Source organism: Sapajus apella, unplaced genomic scaffold (genome assembly GCF_009761245.1).
Source record: "Sapajus apella isolate SASKATOON/1434 unplaced genomic scaffold, GSC_monkey_1.0 scaffold60, whole genome shotgun sequence".
Taxonomy (NCBI): domain Eukaryota; kingdom Metazoa; phylum Chordata; class Mammalia; order Primates; family Cebidae; genus Sapajus; species Sapajus apella.
The window spans coordinates 13,054,927-13,077,947 of record NW_022437000.1 but is presented as its reverse complement, the minus strand read 5'-3'; the positions used below and the strand labels follow the sequence as shown (position 1 = coordinate 13,077,947).

The 23,021-nt window shown below is 58.5% G+C and overlaps 2 protein-coding genes and 1 long non-coding RNA gene across 20 annotated transcripts in view; all 3 read right to left on the bottom strand.

Annotated features, from left to right (window-relative positions):
- F7 (coagulation factor VII) overlaps positions 1-4,475 on the bottom strand; it is an 11,884-nt gene extending 7,409 nt beyond the window's left edge. The window contains exons 1-2 of one of the 2 annotated variants that reach the window (XR_004259228.1): positions 4,264-4,342; positions 736-896 (exon numbers count right to left, since the gene is read on the bottom strand). Coding sequence is in view for 1 of the 2 variants with exons in the window: in XM_032246286.1 (XP_032102177.1) it covers positions 736-896; positions 4,264-4,327 (225 nt within the window). In the remaining variant the exon portion in view is untranslated. Of the gene's footprint in view, positions 1-735; positions 897-4,263 lie in introns of both variants that reach the window. The other variant, XM_032246286.1, reaches the window with a different exon arrangement.
- A 4,886-nt stretch (positions 4,476-9,361) lies between these two features.
- The window catches only part of MCF2L (MCF.2 cell line derived transforming sequence like), a 200,882-nt gene continuing 187,222 nt past the window's right edge, over positions 9,362-23,021 (bottom strand). For 9 of the 17 annotated variants that reach the window (XM_032246269.1, XM_032246267.1, XM_032246274.1 and 6 more), the window contains 14 exons: positions 22,100-22,192; positions 21,908-22,000; positions 21,000-21,125; positions 19,860-20,081; positions 19,578-19,670; positions 18,999-19,077; positions 18,780-18,846; positions 17,894-18,012; positions 17,475-17,567; positions 16,411-16,485; positions 13,363-13,484; positions 11,425-11,537; positions 11,256-11,359; positions 9,362-11,133 (listed from right to left, as the gene is read on the bottom strand). In XM_032246269.1, the coding sequence (XP_032102160.1) occupies positions 11,051-11,133; positions 11,256-11,359; positions 11,425-11,537; positions 13,363-13,484; positions 16,411-16,485; positions 17,475-17,567; positions 17,894-18,012; positions 18,780-18,846; positions 18,999-19,077; positions 19,578-19,670; positions 19,860-20,081; positions 21,000-21,125; positions 21,908-22,000; positions 22,100-22,192 (1,482 nt within the window). In that variant the 3' untranslated portion in view covers positions 9,362-11,050. The other 8 variants (XM_032246280.1, XM_032246281.1, XM_032246276.1 and 5 more) reach the window with 4 other exon arrangements.
- Positions 12,098-13,356, bottom strand: LOC116528841. The gene is made up of 2 exons (XR_004259239.1): positions 13,294-13,356; positions 12,098-13,240 (listed from the first exon to the last, which is right to left on the bottom strand). It is a non-coding gene; the product is annotated as an uncharacterized LOC116528841 (long non-coding RNA).

Sequence of the window (23,021 nt, the reverse complement as noted above, 5' to 3'; positions counted from 1 at the left end):
GCCCCGTGAGTGTGAGGCGCCCCGTGAGTGGAGGCGCCCCGTGAGTGTGAGGTGCCCCGTGAGTGGAGGTGCCCCGTGAGTGCGAGGTGCCCCGTGAGTGGAGGCGCCCCGTGAGTGGAGGCGCCCCGTGAGTGGAGGCGCCCCGTGAGTGGAGGTGCCCCGTGAGTGTGAGGTGCCCCGTGAGTGGAGGCGCCCCGTGAGTGGAGGCGCCCCGTGAGTGTGAGGCGCCCCGTGAGTGGAGGTGCCCTGTGAGTGTGAAGTCTGTGTTTCGAGCGTGCTGCGAGCGCCAGGCGGAGGAAGCCCCGGTGTGTGAGCTCCGCTTCTCCCCGCCCGGTGTCCCGCCCGGTGCCGCTGATCGCGGCGTGGGCCGCGGGCCGCTCGCCCGGGCCAGCTTCTACCGCGCGCCTTCTGGGAGCCGCGCGCGGCCCCGGATCCTCTGGGGGTTGGGACGCCCCCTTGGGAGGTCAAGGGGGACATCCTAAGCGTGCTTCTCAAACCGCATTTTCTGACGTGAAAACGGTCCTGCGGTGCGGCAGCGTGGGGGGAGCCTGTGCCGGGGGCGTCCCTGGAAACGGGGCGGCGGCGGGGCGTCGCCGAGGAAAGCGGAGTCGCCCGCGCGGAAGGTGGCCGGCAGGGGGCGTTCCCGCTCACGGAGGGAGACGCGCGCTCCCCGACGCCGGGCGCCCCGCGCGGCCTGGTTCTCGGCGCCCACGGCCAGCGGTGCGGGGAACTCACCGTCCTCTCCGTGTCCCTGAAGATCTCCCGGGCCTCCTCGAAGGAGCACTGCTCCTCCTTGCACTCCCGCTCCAGGGAGCCCGGCCGGAGCTCCTCCAGGAACCCGTAGGCGCGCCGGTGCCTGCGCAGGACGCCGTGAGCCTCCTCCGGGGAGATGAAGACTGAGGAATGGGAGCTCCGTCAGACGCTCTCCACCTGCCGCGCCCAGTGCCGCGAGACCCCCCCCGCCCCGCCCCGGCCCCGCCCCCGGCCCCGCCCGCTGCCGCGAGACCGCCCCGGCCCCGCCCCCGGCCCCGCCCCGCCCCCGGCCCCGCCCAGTGTCGCGTGACCGCCCCAGCCCCGCCTCCGGCCCCGCCCGGTGCCGCGAGACCGCCCAGGCCCCGCCCCCGGCCCCGCCCAGTGTCGCGTGACCGCCCCAGCCCCGCCTCCGGCCCCGCCCAGTGCCGCGAGACCGCCCAGGCCCCGCCCCCGGCCCCGCCCCCGGCCCCGCCCGGCGCAGCGGTGGGGTCTCAGGTTCGCGCCGTCCCGGGGGAGCGTCTGGCCGGCGTCTCCCTGCGGTGCTCCCCGGGCGGTCACCCCACTCCCTCCTCCTTCCCGGCCTGGCCTCTCCGCTTCCGGGAGCTGATCCCAAGGGCGCGCTCAGGGGCTACGCGGAAGCTGAGCCGAAGGGGGCCGCGGGCGCCGCTGCGGAAATGTGATGCTGGGGTTCGATGCCCGGCGAGGAGCAGGCGGCGCGGCCGCGGGCGCTGGGCGCCTCCCGGGGCCACGTGACCCGCAGCCAACACCACCTGGTCCCCGCGCCGGCGCCTGCGGAAACCCAAATCCCTCGTCTCCACCCGCACCGCGTCCCCGGCGGCCAGGCCCGCTGTCCCCAGGGCCCCGTCCTGGCCCGAGGCGCGGGCCCTGCCCGGCTCCCCCGCACCGAGCCCGGGCTTCCTCGCTAGCTCCGGGCAGTCCTGGGCTCCTGGGCCTTCCCCGCCGCCGCCCGGCGCCCCTCCGTCCCCGGCCACCCCCGGAGCTCAGGACCCCGCGGATCCTGCTCGGGCGGGTCCTGAGGGCAGAGCGCCCCCGCGCAGCTCCCTGAGGTTACTCGGCGGCACCCAGGACCCCCGCCCTGCTTATGGGAAAACAGGGTTGGGGAGGGCCAAGGAGGTCCCGGGCGACGCACCCCGTCCGCTCGGCGCAGGCGGTTCCTCAGGACGCGCCGCAGCCGGGGGGACCTCGGGGCGTCCCGGCAGCCGGAGGGGCCTCGCGACCCGCCGCAGCCGGGGGGACCGCCTCCCGGAGCGCAGAGACCGGCGCGGGCCGGTGGTGCCGTGAGCTGTGGACGCCACGTGGAGGCGGAGTGAGGAGCGACCCTCCCAGGGCAGTTGCGCTGCCTGAACCCCCCCAACCTGTGGGGGACACGGCCGTGGGGCAGGCGGGAGACGGAGGCCCGGGAGGAGGCGAGCGGGGCGGAGGGGACACGCGGGAGGCGCGTTCTGAGGAAGGACCAGGCCGCCCTTGCTGGGAGGACGGGCCTCAGCGGCTCGCAGGTGGCGGGTGGGCAGGAGCCCCGAGTTCTGCAGGAGGGGCCTCGGGAACGCGGAGCAGAAGTCAGTGACCGAGCGTGTAAGAAGGGACGGAAGGTGGGTGCCACCGGGCCACGTGGGGCCGAGAGACACGCCATCGCCTGTTTTCTTTAAAATCAGCTTCACAGGTCGACGTCCCTAGAGAACCGGTCTGGTTTGGAAGGAGAGGCTGAGGATGCAGGCGGGGACTCCAAAGAATCGAGGCTCCCGGGAGGTGGGAAGTCCTGGACTCACAGGAGGTGCCCCAGGCAGCAAAAGTGGGGAGGGGAGGCCTATGTCCCTACAGCCTGGGGACACCCACAGCCTCGGGCTACCCACATTTCTCGGACGCCCACGTCCCTGGGACACCCACAGTTCTGGGATATCCACACCCTGGGGTACTCCGGGGACACCCACACCCCTGGAGGTGGCGAGAACAGAGCCGGTGACTGCCCCGGGATGAAAGCAGATTTGCATCACAAAAGCCCTCAACACTTCGGGAGACTGAGGAGGGCGGGTCATGAGGTCAAGAAATCAAGACCATCCTCGCCAACGTGGTGAAAACCCGACTCTATTAAAAATAGAAAAATTAGCCAGGCGTGGTGGTGTGCATCTGTAGTCCCAGCTACTTGGGAGGTTGAGGCAGGAAAATCGCTTGAACCTGGGAGGTGGAGGTTGCAGTGAGCCAAGATGGCACCACTGCACTCCAGCCTGGGCAACAGTCTCAGAAAAAAAAAAAAAAAAAAAAAAAGAAAACTCTCAAGAACCAAGGCAACCTGACAAACACGTGATTATTGAGAACGGACAGAATGGAACAAAGAACAGAAAACCGCCTGCACCCCCAGTCCCAGGGGAGGCTGAGCTGGAGCAGGGAACGCCCTCTTTCAGGGGCACCACGGTAGCCACGCCGTGTGCCGGCTCTTTGCCATGGGAGGTGAAGGAGGTGGTGTTCGCCCCCACTGGGCCCCGCTACAGAGCCAGGGTAAGCTCTGTTCGCCTCTATGAGGCCCGGCTTCCACAGCGCATCCTCTGTTTTCTCCTCCTGAGGCCTCAGCTACCCTGCCTGGGGTCACAAGTCCATGCTGTGAGCTAGGGCTGCAGCCTTACATCCCAGGCACTGTCCCCCACAGCCCATGCCCCACTCGCCATCCCCTCAACCCCCACCCCACATGCTGCTTCTCATGCTCCACCCCACACGCACCATCCCCACGCTCCATCCCCGACACCCACGTCCATTACCTCAGACCCACACACCCTTTCCCATGCCGTATCCCCAACACCCCACCCCCCCATGCCCCACACCCCAATCCCCCGCGCTCCATCCCTCATACCCACATGCCTTTTCCAATGCCCCATTCCCCATACCCCATGCCCCACACCCCAATCCCCCACACTTCATCCCCCACACCCACATGCCTTTTCAGACACCCCATTCCCCACACTCTATGCCCCACACCCTCCATCCCTCACACCCCATTCCCTGCACGCCACATGCCATACCCCATCCCCATCCCCCCCCCCCCCGTTTCCCACCCCCCACCCCCCAGCCCCCCATGCCATTTCCCTCACCCCATCCACCATGTCGCAGGCACCATCCCCCACGCACTGTCCCCCACATGTCCTCCCCAGGAGCAGCCTGTGAGCACCTCCCGGACACTGAGCGGCCCCAGACTCCTTGTGCTTATTGGACCTCACAGGCAGGGTCTCATGGAGGCCAGGAAAGCCCACCCGCTCCTAAGGTTCTTTGAAAAATAATCCCGACAAAGCCTGAGCCACCAAGAAGGGCTTCCCACTGTCACACAGCATGCCCTTGGATGCTGGTTTCCGGAAGGAAAGAAATTGAACAGGAACTCCCAGAAAGCCCTCATGGCGGATGGGGTGTCCACAGCAAGGGCGGGTTTGGGAAGCCCTGGCCGGCTCCCGGGACTTGCCCGCTGCCCTTCCACCAAGTTTATGGGGAAAACCTCCCCGGACGCACCTGCAGCCAGACAGCCCTGAAGCCCAAGCAGAAGGCAGAGGAGCCGGTGGGCCTGGGAGGCCATGATGACTCTCAGCAGCGCAGCCCCTGCCTGTTGACATTCCCCATGGGACGGACGGGCAAAGTTCTCGGCCTCCAAGGGTGACAGAGGGATGGGGGAGGGGAGGACAGAGCTGCACCTGGCCAGCCAGTGGCCATACACCCCTTCCTACCAGCCACTGAGCTCAAGCAGGGAGAGCAGGAGCGAGGTCTGGTGGCCCCAGCTATGCTGCAAAGCTGATGGTTTGCTGCCAGTAAGTGCTGAGGGGTGTGTGTGGCACTAACACTTCAAGTACGATCTAGAATTCCAAACCCCTAGGACATAGGAATGTAGGTTGGGAAACATTTAAACCGCCGATGAAAACTTGTCCCATAGCCACAATGCAAGTCAAATCTCGAGAGTGCATCTTGGGTGTGGGTGTCGGTGTTTGAAGGGAGCCTCCAGGAGACCAGGCCAGGTGGGCGGTTGCCTGCAAGGGAGGCCGGGAAGAAGAGAGGATCGTTTTGGCTCTGAGCTGGGCCGCCCACTCCGCTTTGACTGTAGGCAGCATCCCCATTCTCCAGCAGTCCATGTCTTATGTCTTTCTTTCTTTGTTTTGTTTTGTTTTTTCAGATGGAGTCTTGCTCTGTTGCCAGGCTGGGGAGCACTGGTGTGATCTCACTGCAATCTCCACCTCCTGGGTTCAAGCAATTCCCATGACTCAGCTTCCCGAGTAGCTGGGATCACAGGTGTGCACCACCATGCCTGGCTAATTTTTATATTTTTTAGTAGAGATGGCGGTTTCACCATGTTGACCAGGCTGGTCTCGAACTCCTGACCTCAAGTGATCCACCTGCCTCGGCCTTCCTACCAAAGAATCTCTGTGCTCACACTTGTACCGGAGCACCACACTCACACAACCCAAACTCACACCATACACACACCACACCCCCCCCACTACACACGCCCCTACACATATGCCACTCTCACACCACACACACCCCAAACTCACACCATACACACCACATTCACACACACCATACACATGCCACAGTCATACACACCCTAAAGTCACACCACATAAACACATGCACCGCTATACACACTCACACCCACACACATGGGACTTCCAGGCTTTTCCACATCCGTAAGCAATTGGAATCTCGGGGCAGGTCCCAGGAATAGTACTTAATTAACACCAGGGAAACTGCTCTATGTTCGCATTTTGGGAGCCTGTGAGCACACCCCGCCCGGGGCCAAATGCATCTCGGCTGGACGCACGGGCACCAGGGAAACAGGCAGACGCTAACCGGATTTGAGCTTGGACGCCAGTTGGTTCCAAATCCTATTTGGTGCCGCTGGAAGCACGCATTTCCTCTGAGGGAGGGTGTGGGGCATGGGGAGGACAGAGGAGCTGTGTGTGCCCTGTGCCCGGGAAGCTGCCATGGCAAGCTGTCTTGCAGGTCAGTTCCAATGGGTCTGTGCTGGCGAGGAAAAGCCTGTACTCATCGGGCCTCTGCTGCCTGAGCAGAGAAGGGAGCTGGACCCAGGCACCCCGTCAGCCATCAGAGTGGGTGGTTGCTCCCTCGACCCACCCGGGTGCTTTGCCTTCTTGGGGCCACGGCTGGAGGCAGCTGAGCCCTCGGGCCTGCCGGGCGTCACACCAGTGCTGTGTGATGCTAAACAACTTTCAGCTTAAGGAAGAGAATGTATGGAAGGCTGGTTATGATTTGGAGCAGAATTTGTTTTCTGTGGGCCTTTGTCCTGCTTTTCGCCCTTGTCCAGGGTCTTAGTGTGGAGAGAAATTCACCAGGGGTGTGCTCAGATGTGTCCATCTTTTCTTTCTGTCCATCTCTTAAAGTGTAGCTTTTTCGTCTTTTGTAAGAAATCTATCCTTACCCTAGGCAGTAAGAATATTCTGTTTTCTCATAATAATCTGAATGTTTTGATCTTAAGTTTGGGAGATGATGGCTCTACTTTTACGCCATCATCCACATGGAAGGGCAGCTGTCCCAATGATGCCGGTTCCTGGAGGCCATGCTGTGCCCCTGGCTGAGCAGCCCCAGGACAAGCCAGGTACTTGCACACATGGGAACCCGAATTCTGCTTGGCCAGTTTAGCCTCGCTCCCCCTCGTCACGGCTGACGGCAGGTTTATGACCTGTCCAGACGCCTGGTAGGTGAGCTCTCCACTTCCTACCTCTGCTCCCTGAATCGCTATGGGTATACTTAGACCTTTATCTTCTATGTATGTTACAATCAATTTACTGATTCCACAAAGAATTCTGTTGGGATTTTGATTAAATACACAGATTAATTTGGGGGAGAGTTAACATTTTAGCGATACTGAATTGTTCCATCCATAAAAATCTCCCGTTTAGGTCTTCTTTTATGGCCTTCTATCACGTTTCATGATTTTGCCCAAAAATGTTGTTACATTTATTTTAAGTTTGGTTGCTGTTAAAATAGTATTGCCATTGCTAGGAATGTTAATAACTTTTTGTGGGTTGATCTTGTGGACTTCTTAGTTTCAATAGTTTATGAATTCACCTGGGTTTTCTAGATATGAAAAGTTATTTTTCAATTAGCATGCCTTCTTTCCTTTTTCTTTTTTTGAGATGGAGTTTCACTCTTGCTGCCCAGGCTGGAGTGCAATGGCACGATCTTGGCTCACTTCAACCTCCACCTCCTGGGATCAAGTGATTCTCCTGCCTTAGCCTCCTGAGTAGTTGGGATTACAGGCATGTGCCAGCACACCAGACTAATACTGTATTTTTAGTAGAGACGGGGTTTCTCCATGTTGGTTAGGCTGGTCTCGAACTCCCGACCTCAGGTGATCTGCCCGTCTTGGCCTCCCAAAGTGCTGGCATTACAGGCATGAGCTGCCACGCCAGGCCTTCTTTCCTTTTTCTTTGTTGTGGTAATCACTGGTATGGCTGCTAAATTGCGCTGGATAGTGGTGGGGTCCCTGTTCAGTTCTGCTGCCAGTGGGGACGGTTCTAAAGGACTTCAGTACCTTAAATTTTTGCTGCGAAGATTTTGTTAGATATACTTTATTTGGTTACAGAAATTTTCTTCTACTAGTTGGTTTAACATGATAAATGTTGACTAAAAATTGAAATATTGTTTTGCATTTGTTAAGCTGGTGATTTACCCCTTTACTTGTTAATATGGCAAATTATAGCCATGTTAACATACTATGTCTTGCATTCTTGGGATGAATTTACTTGCTTAGAACTTATTACGTTTATTTATAACATAAAATTGGGTTTTATTTAATTACATTTCATTTGGAATTTTTGCATTCATTTTATTTTTTCTTACATTACCTTGTTGTTTGGTTGATTTTGAGAGCAGAGTCTTGCTCTGTTGCCCAGACTGGAGTGCAGTGGTGCGATCATAGCTCGCTGCAGCCTTGGACTCCTGGGCTCACTTGCCAGGTCTCAGCCTCCCAAGTAGCTGGGACTACGGGTGTGTGCTACCATGCCCAGCTAATTTTTAAATTTCATGTACAGACGGGGCCTTGCAATGTTGCCTAGGCTGGTCTCAAACTCCGGGTCTCAGACGATTCTCCCACTTTGGCCTCCCAAAGTGCTGGAAGTACAGGTGTGAGCCATGTGGCCCAGCTGATTTTTTTCTTACATAATCTTTGTCAGGTTTGGCTGCCAAGGTTAAACTTCCTTCATAACTTTATTGAGTTGCTTTCTCTTGTTATACTCTTTTAAATAGTTTTAATAAATATGTTTGTATGCCTATAAAATCACCTACATCTGGTATCTGGAGTAATTTTTTTTTTTTTTAACTGCAGTGCAATTTCTGTAATTGTTATTTATCTGCCCAAGTATTTTATTTCTTCTTGACCAATTCTAACAATTAAATCCTACTTTATCTGTTTTCAAATATATTGGCAGAAAGGTGTTCATAATGGTTCTCTCATATTTAAAAATTTTTATTTGATATGGAGTTTCTCGGATTTTCTATAAATTAGTTTCATTAAGTTTTTCAAGTACGAAGTCTGAGTTTTGCTTTTGATTTTGTTATTCTCTTTTCTCAATTGTAATTGAAAGAAGCATTTACATAGTTTCTTTGGGTTATGCTGGTCTTATTTTTTGGCTTAAACGGTTAACTCACTTATTTTGTCACGTATAAAATCAGACACTGCTAAGCTGCCAAGGCCAGTCTGAGCCGTGGCTGTTCCTCTTCTATGGCTCTGTGCGTCTGTCCAGTTCTAGAGAGCAGAATCCTGCATCCCTACGGCACTGCCTTTCCAACGAGGAGTTAGAAAAAAGCTTAAATTGCCAGTTTCCACGGTCTTCTCACTGTTTGCTAAATATTTTTCTTGTGCTCCATGTGTGCTGGAAAATAATGCAGATTTATCTGTTTAGGGATAAACAGGGATCACTTTTCATGACAGTCAGCATCTCACCCGACTGCCAACTTTTGCGCATTTTGAGCTTTATCGTCAGCTGCTTATGAGTTCCTGATTGCCACGCAGCCCCGTTTCTCTATTAACTGTCCTGAATTCCGTTTCATGCTATTGATACTGCTACACCAGATTTCTTTTGGTTAGTGCTTGTCTGTTCTTTTTTATTTTCAGTCTTCGATCTTTGTATCGTTGTGCTTGATGGTCTCTAAGTGGTTACTTGTTACATCTGATCCCGTGCTCTTCCAGGAGGCCAGCTTAACAGGGTCGCTCCCGTCTGTTGTGAGGTGGACCCATCTGGGCACTCTCTTCATCACATCTAGTTTCCTGTTCACACACTTTCCCCTTTCTGCACCCCTCCCTTCCTCTATCGGATCAGTAATACCCTCTCTATGCTCCCTTTTCTGGTCTGGAGCATGTCGGCTACACTGTGATCTGTGACGGCTCCTCTGCTGCCTTTGTGTTTCTGACATGCACAGGCTTGCTGCTGTTTTGTCTGACACACTGGAGCAAAGGGGCTGTTCGGTGCTGGAGACGCGCGTCGGGCCCCGCTCACTGCCTGGCTCTGTTCCGTCCCAACACTGACTCGCTGGGTGCAAGCACAGCCCTGGGGACCCCGACGGCACGGAAGTTCTGTGTCTTAGACAAAGGCAGACAGACAACAGGAGTTGCTGATATTTATTCAAACTTCATCCATACAATAAAGAACTCTGCTTTTAAAATTTCATTTACATCAGCAGTTAAAAAAAAGTGACAGTGGATGAAACATGAAGCTGTAAAGTGCCTTTATGGAGAGGGTCACACAAGGGCACGCAGCTGCACCACGAGATGGAGGCACTGCGCTCGCACAGCACGTCGGGGATGTGGCAGGACACAGCACGTTCCAAGTAACTTACACATCAGAGGAAAAGCTACCGAGTCTGCACGCTCCCTGTGTAATTCTGCACCCTGGAGGTCTGGCCAGTGATGGCTGCAGGCTGCTGCCAGGAAGTGAGCGTGAGGGGAATGCAGCCACGCTCGCCTCCACCGCGCTGGGGCCACAACCGTGAGGCGGTGAGTCGGCGCACGCAGCAGCATGGGGATGGCGAACGTGCCCTTTCCGGCGAGGCATATGTATACACATGGTCAGAGGTGCACACATACAAAAATATCTGCAGACCAGACACCAGAAAGGCTTCAAAAGAACAAAATATGTTTCTGAAACACAGGAAGGGTAAAACAGAAGGGGGTTTTTCCAGTTCTGCTGTGATGAATAAAATCAACTCTGCCCACTTACACTTCTGTACCCAAGGTGGTCACTGGGTGGCAGGTGGACCTGGAGGGAGGCAGGGGGCACTCGGGGAGGGGAGTGGAGGTGCGGCCTCCGAGGAGGCTGTGGTGCAGTGAGGCAGGGGCAGGGCTCTCTCAGCTACGGTCAGCAGTGCTGGTGCACGAGACACCCTGCAGAAACGGCATCTCCGTATTTTCTTTAAAAGCAATAAAAATATCCTAATTCAGTGAAGCTCTTTAAAAAAAATCAAGTCCCTGCATTTTATTTTTGTAGAAAAGAAGATTAACTGTTTAAATTATAGTTTAAATTTTCTTTTGAAAATGAAGTGTATGCAGGTAAAGGAATCTCCTTGCTTCTGACGGCTTTTGGTGGTGGAGACGCCACCTGATGTCACCAGGGGCATGTTTTCATCCAACTGTGAGCAGGGAGCTCAGGGAGTGCCATCTGTTCCCACAGGGGGGTCCCCAGAGTCATGCCGTGTTATAAACAACATGCTTCTATGTAAACCCCGGTAACAAAAAATAGTTTTCTATCAAATACAGTATCAAATTGTCATTTCATGTAAACACAGTGATTCCTGGTAAAGAATTGAGGCCAAAGTACCACAAAAAATGGCCATGGGATTGATCCCTGCTTAAAAAAAATCCTAAAACTTGTAAATAGAGTCCCCGTGCCCTGCTCTCCTCAGACCATTGGTCAGAGAATCTTCCCCTTCTCCGGGACCAGCTCCATGGTCTGCACACCCCTGAAAGCACTGTCCGGAGGCAGAGACAGCACGCTGGAGCCAGGGTGAGATGCTGCTGCCTGGAACTCCCTGCCAGGGCTATTCCCGGCAGCCCCTCCTTGGTGGGCTCTGGAGTCTCCGAGGAAGGCCCTGTGGTCTGCGGTCTTCCGTGGAACCAGCCTCTGCCCTGGAGGGGTCCTCTGCAGCCCACACAGCCAGGAGCTCTGGGTCAGAGTGGTGAGGTGCCCCTTCCTGGGATGTCCGGGGGCACCGCGCCCTCCCCATGCCATGCCAGCCCTCGCAGTGGCAGTCCCCAGAGTGCGCTGGTCTTCTGTGCCGAGATGGCGTGGCACTATGCCTGCAGGTTGAAGGGGGCCTGGCCGCCCTCGCTGCAGCTGGACGAGTTGCTCAGCACGGCCGACCCTGGGCTCGACTCTGCGGGGACACCAGGCAGGGACAGGCTTCGGCGTCCGCTCTCCTGGGCACACACGGAGCCGCTTCCTCACACACGGGCCCTTGGCAGCGTCACGGGTGGGCTCGGAGTGCGTGGGCCTTACCTGAGCTGCTCAGGCACTGGGCCGAGCCGGATTGGCAGAGGTGGACAGACAGGCTGCTGGCCGGCACCCAGCCTTCCTTGCCGGTGGTCGGGTCCCTGACATACCTGCAAGGGGTGTGGGTCAGTGGCGGCCACATGCGGGGCAACCCGGGGGTGAGTGCGGCTCTTACCAAAGGCCCTCGTCGCCCTCCTGCACCAGCTCCACCACATCCCCGCTCCTCACAATCAGCGCATCGGGGCCTCCCTTCTCGTGGTCTGCCACGACTGTGTATTTCCCAGGAACCTGGTGGGAAATGGGCGGGGGCACAGGCAGCGTCAACACCTGCCCGACAGCTGCATCGACTGCTGTAGCCCCAGAGTGCCCCATCAGTACCATCTGCTGCACCCTCAGAGCACCCCATTAGTATCGTCTGCTGTACCCCCAGAGGGCCCCACTGGCACTGTCTGCTGTACACGCAGAGCACCCCACTGGCACCGTCTGCTGTACACGCAGAGCGCCCCCAGCGCCGCCCGCTGTACACGCAGAGCACCCCCAGCGCCGTCTGCTATACACGCAGAGCACCCCAGCACAGCCAGGCAGAGTGCTGTGCTAGCTCCCTGGCCCCGTGGGAGCTCCTGGCTGTGGTCATCTCAGGGAAGAGATGCAGCCTTAGGAGGAGGCTACACCGCAGCTCATGACCATGTCAAAGGCGACAGAACACGTCTATGACTCTGTCTTTGGGCCCAGTTGCCCCAGCCTCGGGCTGCTCTCCACACACAGCCCTCGGCCCCAGGCCCTCTGCTTTGCATTCCCGCCCCGGAAGGAGGGCGCTTCCCTGCCTTTGGCTCTTGTTTCCATGCCGCTTTGCTGAGGCCTTCCGTGGCACTCCCCGACGCGCCCCTCCTCTGCCCTCCCTCTTCCCCGCAGCTGTCCTGCGCAGCCGCTCCCAGCCTCACTCCTCTCCACGCTGAGTGGAGGTTCCTGTCTGCGCTGGACCCACTGTCTCTAGAGCCTAGAACTGCACCTGGCCCCCAGTGGATGCTGCACAGATGTTACGGAACACGTTCCTCAGGGGAATGGGAACCCAGGAAGTGGCAGCTGTTCCTACAGAGTGGGGAGATCCACAGCGTCCTGGTGCTGCATGCCGAGGGCTGTGGAGGGGGCTGCGGCTGCAGGCCCTGGTGCAGGACGGTGACCTGGCCACCTGCCCTCACACAATGGCCTGTACTGGCTCCTGCCCCTGTGGTCCCAGAGCAGACAGGACCACTCCCCACACCTTACAGAGAATGAGATCCAAATCCCTCCCCAGGCCCCAAGCGCCCTGGTCCACCAGCCTGTTTCCCCTCCACGTGGCCTCTGCCTCTGTGTCCCCCACATCTGTTCTCACGCCCAGGCCTTCCTTCGTACTGTCTCTTCGGGAGAGGCTGTTGGCCACGAGGGCCCTCTCTGCCCTTCCACGCCTGGCTTCTCTGCCCTTCCAGAGCCTCTGGGACCTGTCCCCTTTGCTCCTGCAGCCTTGGTACGTGGACTAGGCACAGCACAGTATGTGCAGAAGATGCTTCTTGGTGTAACCCTCACTGGAATGATGAACACGTGACAGCTTTTTCTTGCTCTGACATTAACAATGGATGTGGTTTCAAATGCAAATCCATGCCTAGGAGTTCCGTTTTGTCACAAAATGAGAGACAGATGTGGGTACAGTTAGGAAGGCCCAGTGACAGCATTCTATGACATAAGGGTAGTGGGGTGGGACTGTCTCTTCTGAGGAAGGTGCACCCACAGGTGGCTCCACAGGAGTCTGAGTGGGCACCTGGAAATTAACGTAGCAAACACAAAGTGCTGCTGAGACACAGGATTTAGGAGGAGCTGGGGCTGCCCCTGAGACCCAGGGCCGGGGGACCTTCCAGGGTTAGGAGGAGCTGAGGCTGCCCCTGAGACCCAGGACCAGGGGACCTTAGAGGGTTAGGAGGAGCTGGGGCTGCCCCTGAGACCCAGGACCGGGGGAACTTCCAGGGTTAGGAGGAGCTGGGGCTGCCCCTGAGACCCAGGCCCAGTGGACCTTCCAGAAGCACCCCTACTCCTGGAGGGCTGCCCCCACCCCAAGTGTCTGCAGGGAGGCTGTGGTTACCAGCTTCTTGGGGCCCACCCCGCCGTCCTCCTCCGCGTCGGACGAGTTAATCTGCTCCTCTGCACTTGACCAGCCCCCGTCGTCCTCAGGTGCCTCCAGTGAGTGGGATGTTTTGCTCCAACCTAAGAGAGACACACACCCGTGAGGCACCCCCCAGTGATGAGTCGCTGTCTGTATCCGTCTGAGGTAGGGTCACCTAAGTCCCACAGACCCCCTGAAATGTGCGCCGTGGGCCCCCAAACAGAGCCTGTCATCTCCCCAAGTCCATAAAGAGCTCAGTGGGACCCCCGAAGACTTCCAAAATGCCTGGCACGGTCCAGGGTTTGAGAGCCTCTGCTTCCCCCTGCTGGGCTACCCTGCGGAGGCCGGAATCCCTGGGCTGCGGGGGAAGCCACGTCCTCATCAGGCAGAGCACTGCCCCGGAGGCGGCCCCCTGCAGCTGACACCTGCCCAGGGCAGGGGTGTGCCGTCAGGGCCACCATCATGTTCAACACCTAGCAGACTCAGCTGGGAGGCAGTTTCTAAAAGGAATGAAGGAAGCTCATGGAGAAGGCCTGATGCCCTTACCTACGGGATACCGAGGGCTGCGGTCCGCATTGGCAAGAGAGTAGCCCCCAGCACAGCGGCACTGAGACACCGAACCAGGAGGCCAAGGCCATGCAGGCGCCGCGGCAGAGATGGGCTCCCACCCACCATGCAGCTTCGAAGCAGGACGAGAAGAAGGAGCTTCTTTCGAACTTGGGACTCTGCGTGTCCCCCTTCCCCACCCTGATCCTCCTGCCAGGTGCCCGGAGGGCAGCACCTGCATTTCCCATTCAGGGGAGATGGGAGACACCCTCAGGGCTGAATAAACACGGCAGCCTCGGGCGGCAGGCCCAGCACATCCGCCTGGAGCCAAGTGCCTCAAGGCAGGACGCACGCACGCCAGGGAAGCAGGCGAACGCTGACGGGACTCCAGCTTGGGCACAAACTGGTTCCAGATCCTACTTGGTGCCGCTGGAAGCAAGTGTTTCCTTGCGATGGAGGGGGCAGGGCATGGGGAGGACAGAGGAGCTGTGGGTGTGGGTGCCTGAGTGCCCTGTGCCCGTGACGCCGCCACGGCACGCTGTCTTGCAGGCCAGTTCCAATGGCCGACAGTGTCCGTGCCAGTGAGGAAAAAGCCTGTGCTGAGTGGGCCTCTGCTTTCTGTCCAGAGCTGGGCCGAGGCACCCCTCTCAGCCAGCACAGCACGGGGCTGCTCCCTCCACCCCACTTGGGTGCTCTGCCGTTTAGGGGTACAGCTGGAGGCAGATGAGTCAGGCCTGCATGTGCGTGAGAATTGAGGACTGATTTTCCAGCTGCAGACCTGCCCGGGTGCACCTGCAGCTGCCCCTGGCGAGGGAGGCTGAGGCACAGCACAGGCTGCGGGCCCGGGCGCCTCGCTACAGCAGCAGGGACTGGCCTGTGGGCCTGGCTGCCTGCGTCCCCTCCCCGTCCAGGCCCCCAGTTACTCTGAGGCACTGGGCGTGGGGCCTCCGGACAGACAGAACCAACAGTCTGACTGAGGACAGTGGGAACGAAAAAAGGACGGCTGCCATGTGCAGAGGAGCCAGTGTGACCTGGGTAGGACCTCACACATGAACCTCTCCACAGGGGCGGTAAGACTGGCCTGTGCTGGCGACCCCAAGCGACTCTGTCCCTGGCACCACCAGAGACACAAGGCTTCTGGTGCCGCCTGGGCCTGGGGTGTGCAGTGCTCTCCGAGGGCGCCCGGTTGGAACAGTGCCCAGGGGAGGCCAGCAGCGAAACGCTGAGGTCTGACCGTGGCCAGGTCGGCACCGCTGCACCAGGAGGCGGGGGGTTCTGTGTGAAGGCAGGGGGCCGGGCCACGGCTGTGTTTTCTGTAACATAGCCATTGGCCTTTGCTCGACGGAGTCAACACCTGCAGGGCTTGGGAGCCAGCCTGGGCCGCGCCGCAGGCCACACGGGACCACCTGGGCTGTCTGTCGCTGACGATGGTGGGAACAACCCAGGGCGGCCTGGCTTCAGCACCACACTGGCTTCCTCGAGACCCTGCAAGGCTGCACCGGCTCCACTCACGGATGAGGAGACGGCAGCAGAGGCTGAGCTTGGCCCCCGCAGGGCCAGCCCGGCCCACCTTCTCCACCAGGGACTGGTTCCTCGGCTCCAGGTCACACGTGGAGAAGGTTTAACAGACAAGAGTAGCCCCTCCTGGGAGACTGTCGCGGGGAAGTGCCTTTCTAAGCTCCTGGGGCCTCACAGCAGCGAGCTGGGTGCCCACCCCCTCGCAGGCTGTGGGATGGTCAAGAACGCTAGGCCAGCTCCCTGCCTCTGAACCCAAGCCCAGGGTGGCAGCAGCTTCTGCCTGGATCCTGGGGGCTCACAGTGTCATGGGAGGCGGCTCTGGAGGCGGGTGGGATGGGGAGGCTGGATCTGCTTACACCCCTGGGAACCTTTGCAAATTTTTTGAAAACTCAGGAAGATTCTAAACGTGAGATCCCCCTCCCTGCATTTGAGGTCCTCAACAGGGCCAGGGGAAGCCTTTGGGCTTCACAGGGCAGTTTTTACCCGAAGAATACAAGGGAGGCAGGAAGCAAGAATGCCCACGTTCAACAGGGAGCTCGGCCTTGTCTGCCCGGGCAAGGAGGGTCTGGGTCAGCCCTGCCAGCTGCTTCGCTCTGTGTCCCCAGCAGGACACGTTGGGGCAAACTGTGGCGCAGTGAAAGGGCGGGGAACGCGGTGCCCCATAGCCGACAGCAGCCACTGGGCAGTGAGAACCCACCCAGCTCCGCCCGGCACACCAGCTACGGCCGGCAGCCACCGCCAGGGTGGGCAGTTCCACAGGCTCCACGGACCTGCTGTGTGGAGCACCGTCCTCAAGGACCTGTCTCCAGAGCACCACGCATCGAACACAATGGCGTGTCTGCCTCTGGGGCGCAAAGACCCACGCGGCTTCCCCCTCAGGTGGCCCTGATGGCCACCGACAGCCAGCGGGGCAGCGCCCCCCACCAACGCAGAGCGGTGCCGTGCCCGAGCATGCCACTCTACCTCGCAAACCAAAAGGAGTCGGGTCGCTCTTTACTTCGTGCCGCTTGGCTTTTTTGTCAGGACTGGTAGGAGAAGCTGCAAGAGGAGGAGGAGCAGAAATACAAGCGGAGAGAGAGCGTGAGGGAGGGGGAGGCGGCGAGGAGGCCACCGCGCTCAGGTCGGGAGGGGACACCCAGGTCGGCCCTTTCCGCTGATGAGAAGGAGCTTCTGTGAGCAAAATGCAGGGGGCCGAGGGCTGCGCGGGGAGGGAGGGGCCGGGAGCGGCTGGGGGGCTGCGGCACTCAGAGGCGTCCTTTCAGCGCCGTTCCTAGGGACGTTTTCCTAGTTCTGCGCCAGCAGTTTGTAGCGCCAGAATCTGCTGTCTGTTTCAAGTTTGAGGCCAACTTAAAAACATTTGATCTACTGGAAAACACTCCTAGTTCTCTAGAAAAGCCTCGTTCGCCCTGGCCTCGAGGGCTTCCCAGAAGAGCCGCCTGCCCTCCGGGGCCGGCCATTTTCCTCCATCTGTTTCCCAGCATGGAGCTCTCGTGGTGAGCAGGGCGTGAGACGTCCCCACCTCAACGGACCCGTGAGCCCTGTTCACCAGCGATGCCCACAGATGGCTGAGCAGAGCCACGCAGCCAGGAGGTCAGCGCCCCGCAGGGAACTCACCTGAGGAGGCGGGGGAAGTGGGGGCAGGGAGAGGAAAGGGGTGCCGGAAAGCCAGGACAGCACCCCTGTCTGAGGAAGCCTCCGTTTAAAAACTCGCCTTCATTTTTCCAAAGCAAAGCCACCCCTAAAGGCTAACTCTGGTGTCTGTATGCTAGAATGCTAGACACACTGTCAGCGAATATGGAATTGGGGGAAAGACACACTGTTGTGTGGCTGCCCTTGTGGATTCCCCGAAAGGATAACTCGGGGTCTGTGTGCCAGAACGTGACACAGCACCCGCGAATATGTGACCTGGTTGAAAGAAACGCTTTTGCGTGGCCGCCCTTGTGATGAAGGAGGCACGAATGGTCACCACACGATGCACGACACACACCACCATGGTGAGCGCGGGTTCGGGTGGGTTCTGCTTTTACCTTTCTGACCTTTGAGGTTACCAAAGCCCTGCAGGGTAAAGCGCTTTCTGGAAAGCGCAGAGCTTTCTGAGGTAGAGCTAGTGACCGCGTCATCTATGAAGGAAGAGAAAGACACAATGCAGACGGCCTCACAATCCCACGAGGCGAGTCCGGCTGTCGAGGAGAAGAGTGCCCAGGGCGGCTCCGGGTCGCACGCTGGGCCTCCGCCGGGGCTCTGTCTGGGGCTGGCTTTGCTGAGCAGGGGTGCAGGGCAACCAAGAGGGAGGTGCTCTTCGGTAAGGTCCTCAGCTCTATTAAGCGGGGAGCAGGGGCCCTGAGCGCCCGCTCTGCAAACCTTCATGCTGCAGGACGCACGTGAGTCTCAGACATGGGGAGCGCTCCGTGAGCCGCTCTGAGGTCGGGCCCCTGCACACACCCACCTTTGCCCTTTTCGGGGGGCTTTGACAGCGGCGCTGAGCTGCTGTATCCCTCCAGGCTCAGTGGGTCTGTTTTCCTTTCTTCCAGCTTTTTGATGTTCCTTGAGTTTCCTCTTGAGGGACTGATGATATCAGACAAATGAAAAAAGAAATAGTTTGTTGCCTGGTTAGTTTTTCAGAACTCTGAGGGTCCGAGGCATTCAGACATCGCTGAGCTCCCGGCCCAAACTCCACGCTGTGTCTCCTGCTGCTTCTGAGGGGCGCTCGTTTCTAAGATACACCCCAACCAGCTACATGAGAACAGAAACCCACCCTGCTAGCTCTGAAGTAGGAGGTTTTATTTTTTTTTAGTTGTGGTGGGATGGCAGGGGAGTGTTTCTTTTTTAAAGCTACTATTCTATGCATTATTTATTTAGGCCATATCCTGTTCCATGAATGATTAAAGGTGGCTTTTATCAGAAACGGGATAAAGTGAAAAACATAAGTGAATGAATAAAGAAAAAACAAGGGCAGAAGAGACACGATGAAGCCACAGTCAAGGGTGAAATGTGGCCACCCATGTGCTGGGGCCATCAGCACCCAGGGTCCCAGCTGCGGCACTGTCTCTGCAATGTTCGGGTGTGGCTGTGACCGAGTGCTGCCGTGACATGAAATGGTCACACCGGGAAGAGCCGGAGAGGGGCTGGGTCCTGCCACCAGCACACATCTGTGAAGGGGACCCTCTAGGACTGACCCATTAGCACGCAACACATCAACACCAGGGGCCTCAAGGAAAACCCCAATAACCTCGGGATCTCACTGACAGAGGCCGAGGACGCTGGTGCGCAAAACCCCTGCTTGGGAGTGTTCCCAAAATGCAGGCCTGCGGCGGTGACATCTGCGTCCTCACCTGGTGCTGGTCGGCGCCGGCAGGGGCAAGCTGTGTGACTGCTCCAGTGCCCGGTGCTGGCTGGCTTCTGCGAGGAGGGAGCAGATGAACCACGTGAACGGGTGTCCCTGCTTCATTGCCAAGGCACCTCGCACAAGCCGGGACTGGGTGGCTGCTCTGAACACGGGTAAAGAGGCCCCTGGAGCGAAGCTAAGGGAAGCATCGCGGAGGCAGCCTCACCTCGACAAGCCTGCAGCTGGCTGGTCAGCACTTTCCGAATTTCATTCACCCAGGCGGCTTTAATCTCCGGAGTTGGTGCCTGTTTCCGAAAAGAAGCGCCAGGGGGTGAGTACTCAGGCCCCAGAGGAAACACCTTTGGTTTCACTCTCGGAACTTCCAAGGATAGTCTTAGAAGTCAAGGGTCAGATGGCCGCTTGTGAAGTGGGGAGGGAAGCGCTGTGGACGGGCTCCCGGCTCCCCACGAACCGCAGGGACTAACCAGAAGAGCTGTGCCTGGTGCCCAGGGCACAGCACCGTCCCCATGAGAACGGGCCCTGCCTGTGGCCGCAGGTTCACACTCTCCAGCATGCATGAGCTCCCATGGGACGGCAGCCCCTGTCCTCGCAGGGCCCCTCCGATGTGTCCTTTCCCTACACGTGTTTGGGTCCGGCTCAGGGTGGAGACAGCCCGGGGCAGCACCCTCAGGGCACAGCGGCTGCTCCTGGCCTCCATGCGACTTTGGCAGATTCTAGCACCGGTTCCCATGAGGAACCTGTCACGGCGACGGGTAGGAGGCTGGGAGCGGGGTGGGCAGCCCACCTGGACGATGTAGACCTCCTCGCGCGCGTTGTACCAGATCTCGAACTTCTTAGCGTCCCCCTTCACGTTCTCCGTGATGCCAACGGCTGCCATCTGTGAGAAGAGAGCTCCGTGAGCCTGCCGCCTTGTTTTTAAAGGGTGTTGGTGCAGAATGCCCCACCCCCACAGCTACGGGTCAGAGCTGAGTCTCCGTGCAGCCACCGCAGACCAAGGTTTGTGGCAACAGCGACCCAGCCAGAGGTCTCCCTCCTCCCTCGGGGTGCGCGGGCCGGCCTCACTTACATTTAGGGACTGCTTGTAGCTGTAGGAGGGGGCTTTCTCGTACCCCTCCCCGTTCTCCTCCCGCTTCTTGCAGAAGAGCACGGCCTTCTCGTGCAGGAACAGGTGCCGCTGCATGGGCTTGAACCTGGCCAGCTCCTTCACCTTGGTGTGGCCTCTCTTGTGGTCGGTCCAGACGCTGAAGGAGCCCTGCATCAGCAGCTTGCCCAGGTCGCCAAGATTCCCCTAAACGAGGGACCGCGGGGTGCGTTAAAAACGGGGTAGGTATGGGGCTGAGGGAGCACGTCGCTGAGCCAGAGCGGCCTCTCGGCAAAGCCCACCCATGGTGCGGTTCCAGCTGCAGGTGTCCTGGGAGAGGCGAGCTCGTGGAGACCGTGACAGGTCGGGGATGCCAGGGGCTGGGGAGGGAGGGATGGACCCGGGGGCATGTGGGCTTCTAGGGTGGTGACGCTGCTCTGTGTGATGCTGTCGTGGTGGGTGCAGGATGTTACACGCCTGTCCAAACCGCGGACAGCACGGCACCCACAGTGAGCTCCGAGGGGAACAGCCCTGTCACTAATCAGCACCAGGGCCGGTTCTCCACGTGTGGCATGTTGGATGTCAGCACTAGCAGAAGCCTCGGGGACTCAGACTGACACTCAATTATCTCACAAACCAACAATTGCTGTAATAAGCCAACTCTACTAGTTTGGAAAACCTTGAGAATGAGTGCTGCATGGACATAGAGAAGGGCAAAAACGGAATAAGCCGACGGACATGCAGCTCTAAAGGGAAAGTGGACATCTGGCTTCTGCGGCCATTTGCTCTAAGTCACCAGCCCAGGAAACAGACATCTGCTCCAAGCCATGTCTCCTCCCCAGGAGAAGACAAGGAGTTGAGGAGGTCTGAACTGCATTCCTGCTGGAGATGCATGCCCTCCAAGTAGGGGACGCTTCCAGGCTTTCTCCATGTTCCAGAGAGCCCAGTGGGGTCTGGACCTGGCTGTGGGGCCTGGGAGAGGGCTCATCTGGGGCTGCCCAGACCTCCTGCTCAGAACCTGCACATTCACACCAAAGCTAGGGGGCATGCAGGGGAACTGCTGAGCTGCAGGTCTGGTGTATTCCACGGAGGCATCGGGGAAGGCCGGGCGTCTGGGTGCCTTACGTCATAGCCGGTAATGGCGATTAGGTGCATGGAGTCGTTCACGGCCTTCAGGATGCCCAGGATGGAGCTCAGTGCCTCCTGCAGATCCTCAGCCCCCTCGCAGTTCTTGCTGTATTTCAGCATTTCCTGAGGGGCGCAGGGTGGGGCAACCGTCAGGACACGCAGAGCTCTGGAACCCCCAGAACAGACCCCTCGGGAGCTTGGCATGAGGTAGGGACACTGCCCACCCTCCCCTGGTCTGTGGGGAGCTGCCCTGCCCACCCTCCTGCAGCTGGGATGGACTGAGCTGTGCTGCAGATGGGGTGGCACCCCATCACGTGCAGACCTCTGGCACCTGCTCCCGGGGGAGCTTCCTGCTGCCACCCTGATGCCCAGGTGCAGACCCCAGCACCTCCTCCCTGGGGAGCTCCTTCCTACCACCCTGATGCCCAGGTGCAGACTCCTCACACCCACTTCCCAGGGAGCTTCCTCTCGCCACCCTGACCCTGGCCAAAGACATGGAGCTGCAGTTTCCTGCCTGAAGGTTAGAGGGGCCCACATGGCAAACTCATAGCTGGAATCCCCCATCTACGCCTCCCACATCCCTGCTGTGTACCAGATAATCCGGGCACGGCTCCCCCGTGGGGGGACAGGTCAGCACATCACACAGAATCCCATGTGGGCTGGGCTGTGCGGAAACCCGTGGGGATGGGAACTTGTCTGCTCACCTCCGTTCCCAGCACCCCTAACAGTGGCGCACAGTAGGACCTCCAAAGGTGTCCAAATGAGCCAGGCCACAGCACAGGCTCAGAGGAGGTGCCCTGGGCCAGGGAAGGGCAGGGCACAATGGGGACGGGGCCCCAGGGTGGCACAGGTTCTTGGCCAGCAGGTGCCTCGGGAGGCTGGGCCACAGTCACCGCAGAGCCCACCTTGAGCAGCAGCTGGTACTTGGTGATCCTCTGCACCGGCTTCAGCAGGTAGGAGTCCAGGCTCAGCTTGTGGTCCAGCTTCCTCTGGCATTCCTGGAACCAACCCAGAGCTTTGGTTTGCACAATTTTCACCATTCCTCGGGAGTTGGCTGGGAAAGGGAGCTACGCTCTGCAGGAAGGTCCCGGACACACCTGGAAGAACGCGCAGTCCGAGCACTGCCTCCACAGGCTCTCGGAGCGGGGCTTGTTCTGACAGTACTTCTCGTAGATCTGGAAGTCCTCCATCTGCACCGAGGGACAGGAACCACATCACAGAGCGTCTCCCCGGCCCAGCGAGGCACAGCTGCTCGCCCCACAGCTTCTGAGGCCGGCACTGGCTCCCAGGCTCCGCTGGGGGGCCTGCCTCCATTAGTGGGGCTCCCTGTCCCCCACTGACTTCCCAGAGCACAGGCGTGGAGTAGAGATGGGGTTCTACCCCGTTGTTCTTTTTTTCTTTTCTTTTCTTTTTTTTGAGTCTCGCTCTGTCACCCAGGCTGGAGTGCAGTGGAGCAATCTCTGCTCATGCAACCTCTGCCTTCCGGGTTCAAGCGATTTTCCTGCCTCAGTCTCCTGAGTAACTGGGACTACAGGCGCGTACCACCATGCCTGCCTAATTTTTTGTGTTTTTAGTAGAGATGGGGTTTCACTGTGTTAGCCAGGATGGTCTTGATCTCCTGACCTCATGATCTGCCCACATCAGCCTCCCCAAGTGTAAGACAACATGCCCAGCCCCAGTCATTCTTAAAAGGCCACTTATGGTGTCATTTGTTGCTTTGTTTATAAGAGAACTTCTAGCATTTTCTCTGGCAGTTTTACAAACTACCTAAGTTATTTAGTGAAAAACAGACCCTAACCCTATTGTGAGGTGCAACTGCCCTGGGTGCCTCTAGGGGCACAGAATGTTCTAGGCGCACAGAAGGTTCTAGGGGCATAGAAGATTTTAGGGGCACAGAAGGTTCTAGGGGTATAGAAGGTTCTAGGGGTATAGAAGGTTTTAGTGCACAGGGCATAGAAGTCTCTAAAGACACAGGAGGTTCTGGGGGCACAGGAGTTTCTGGGGTACAGGAGGTTCTGG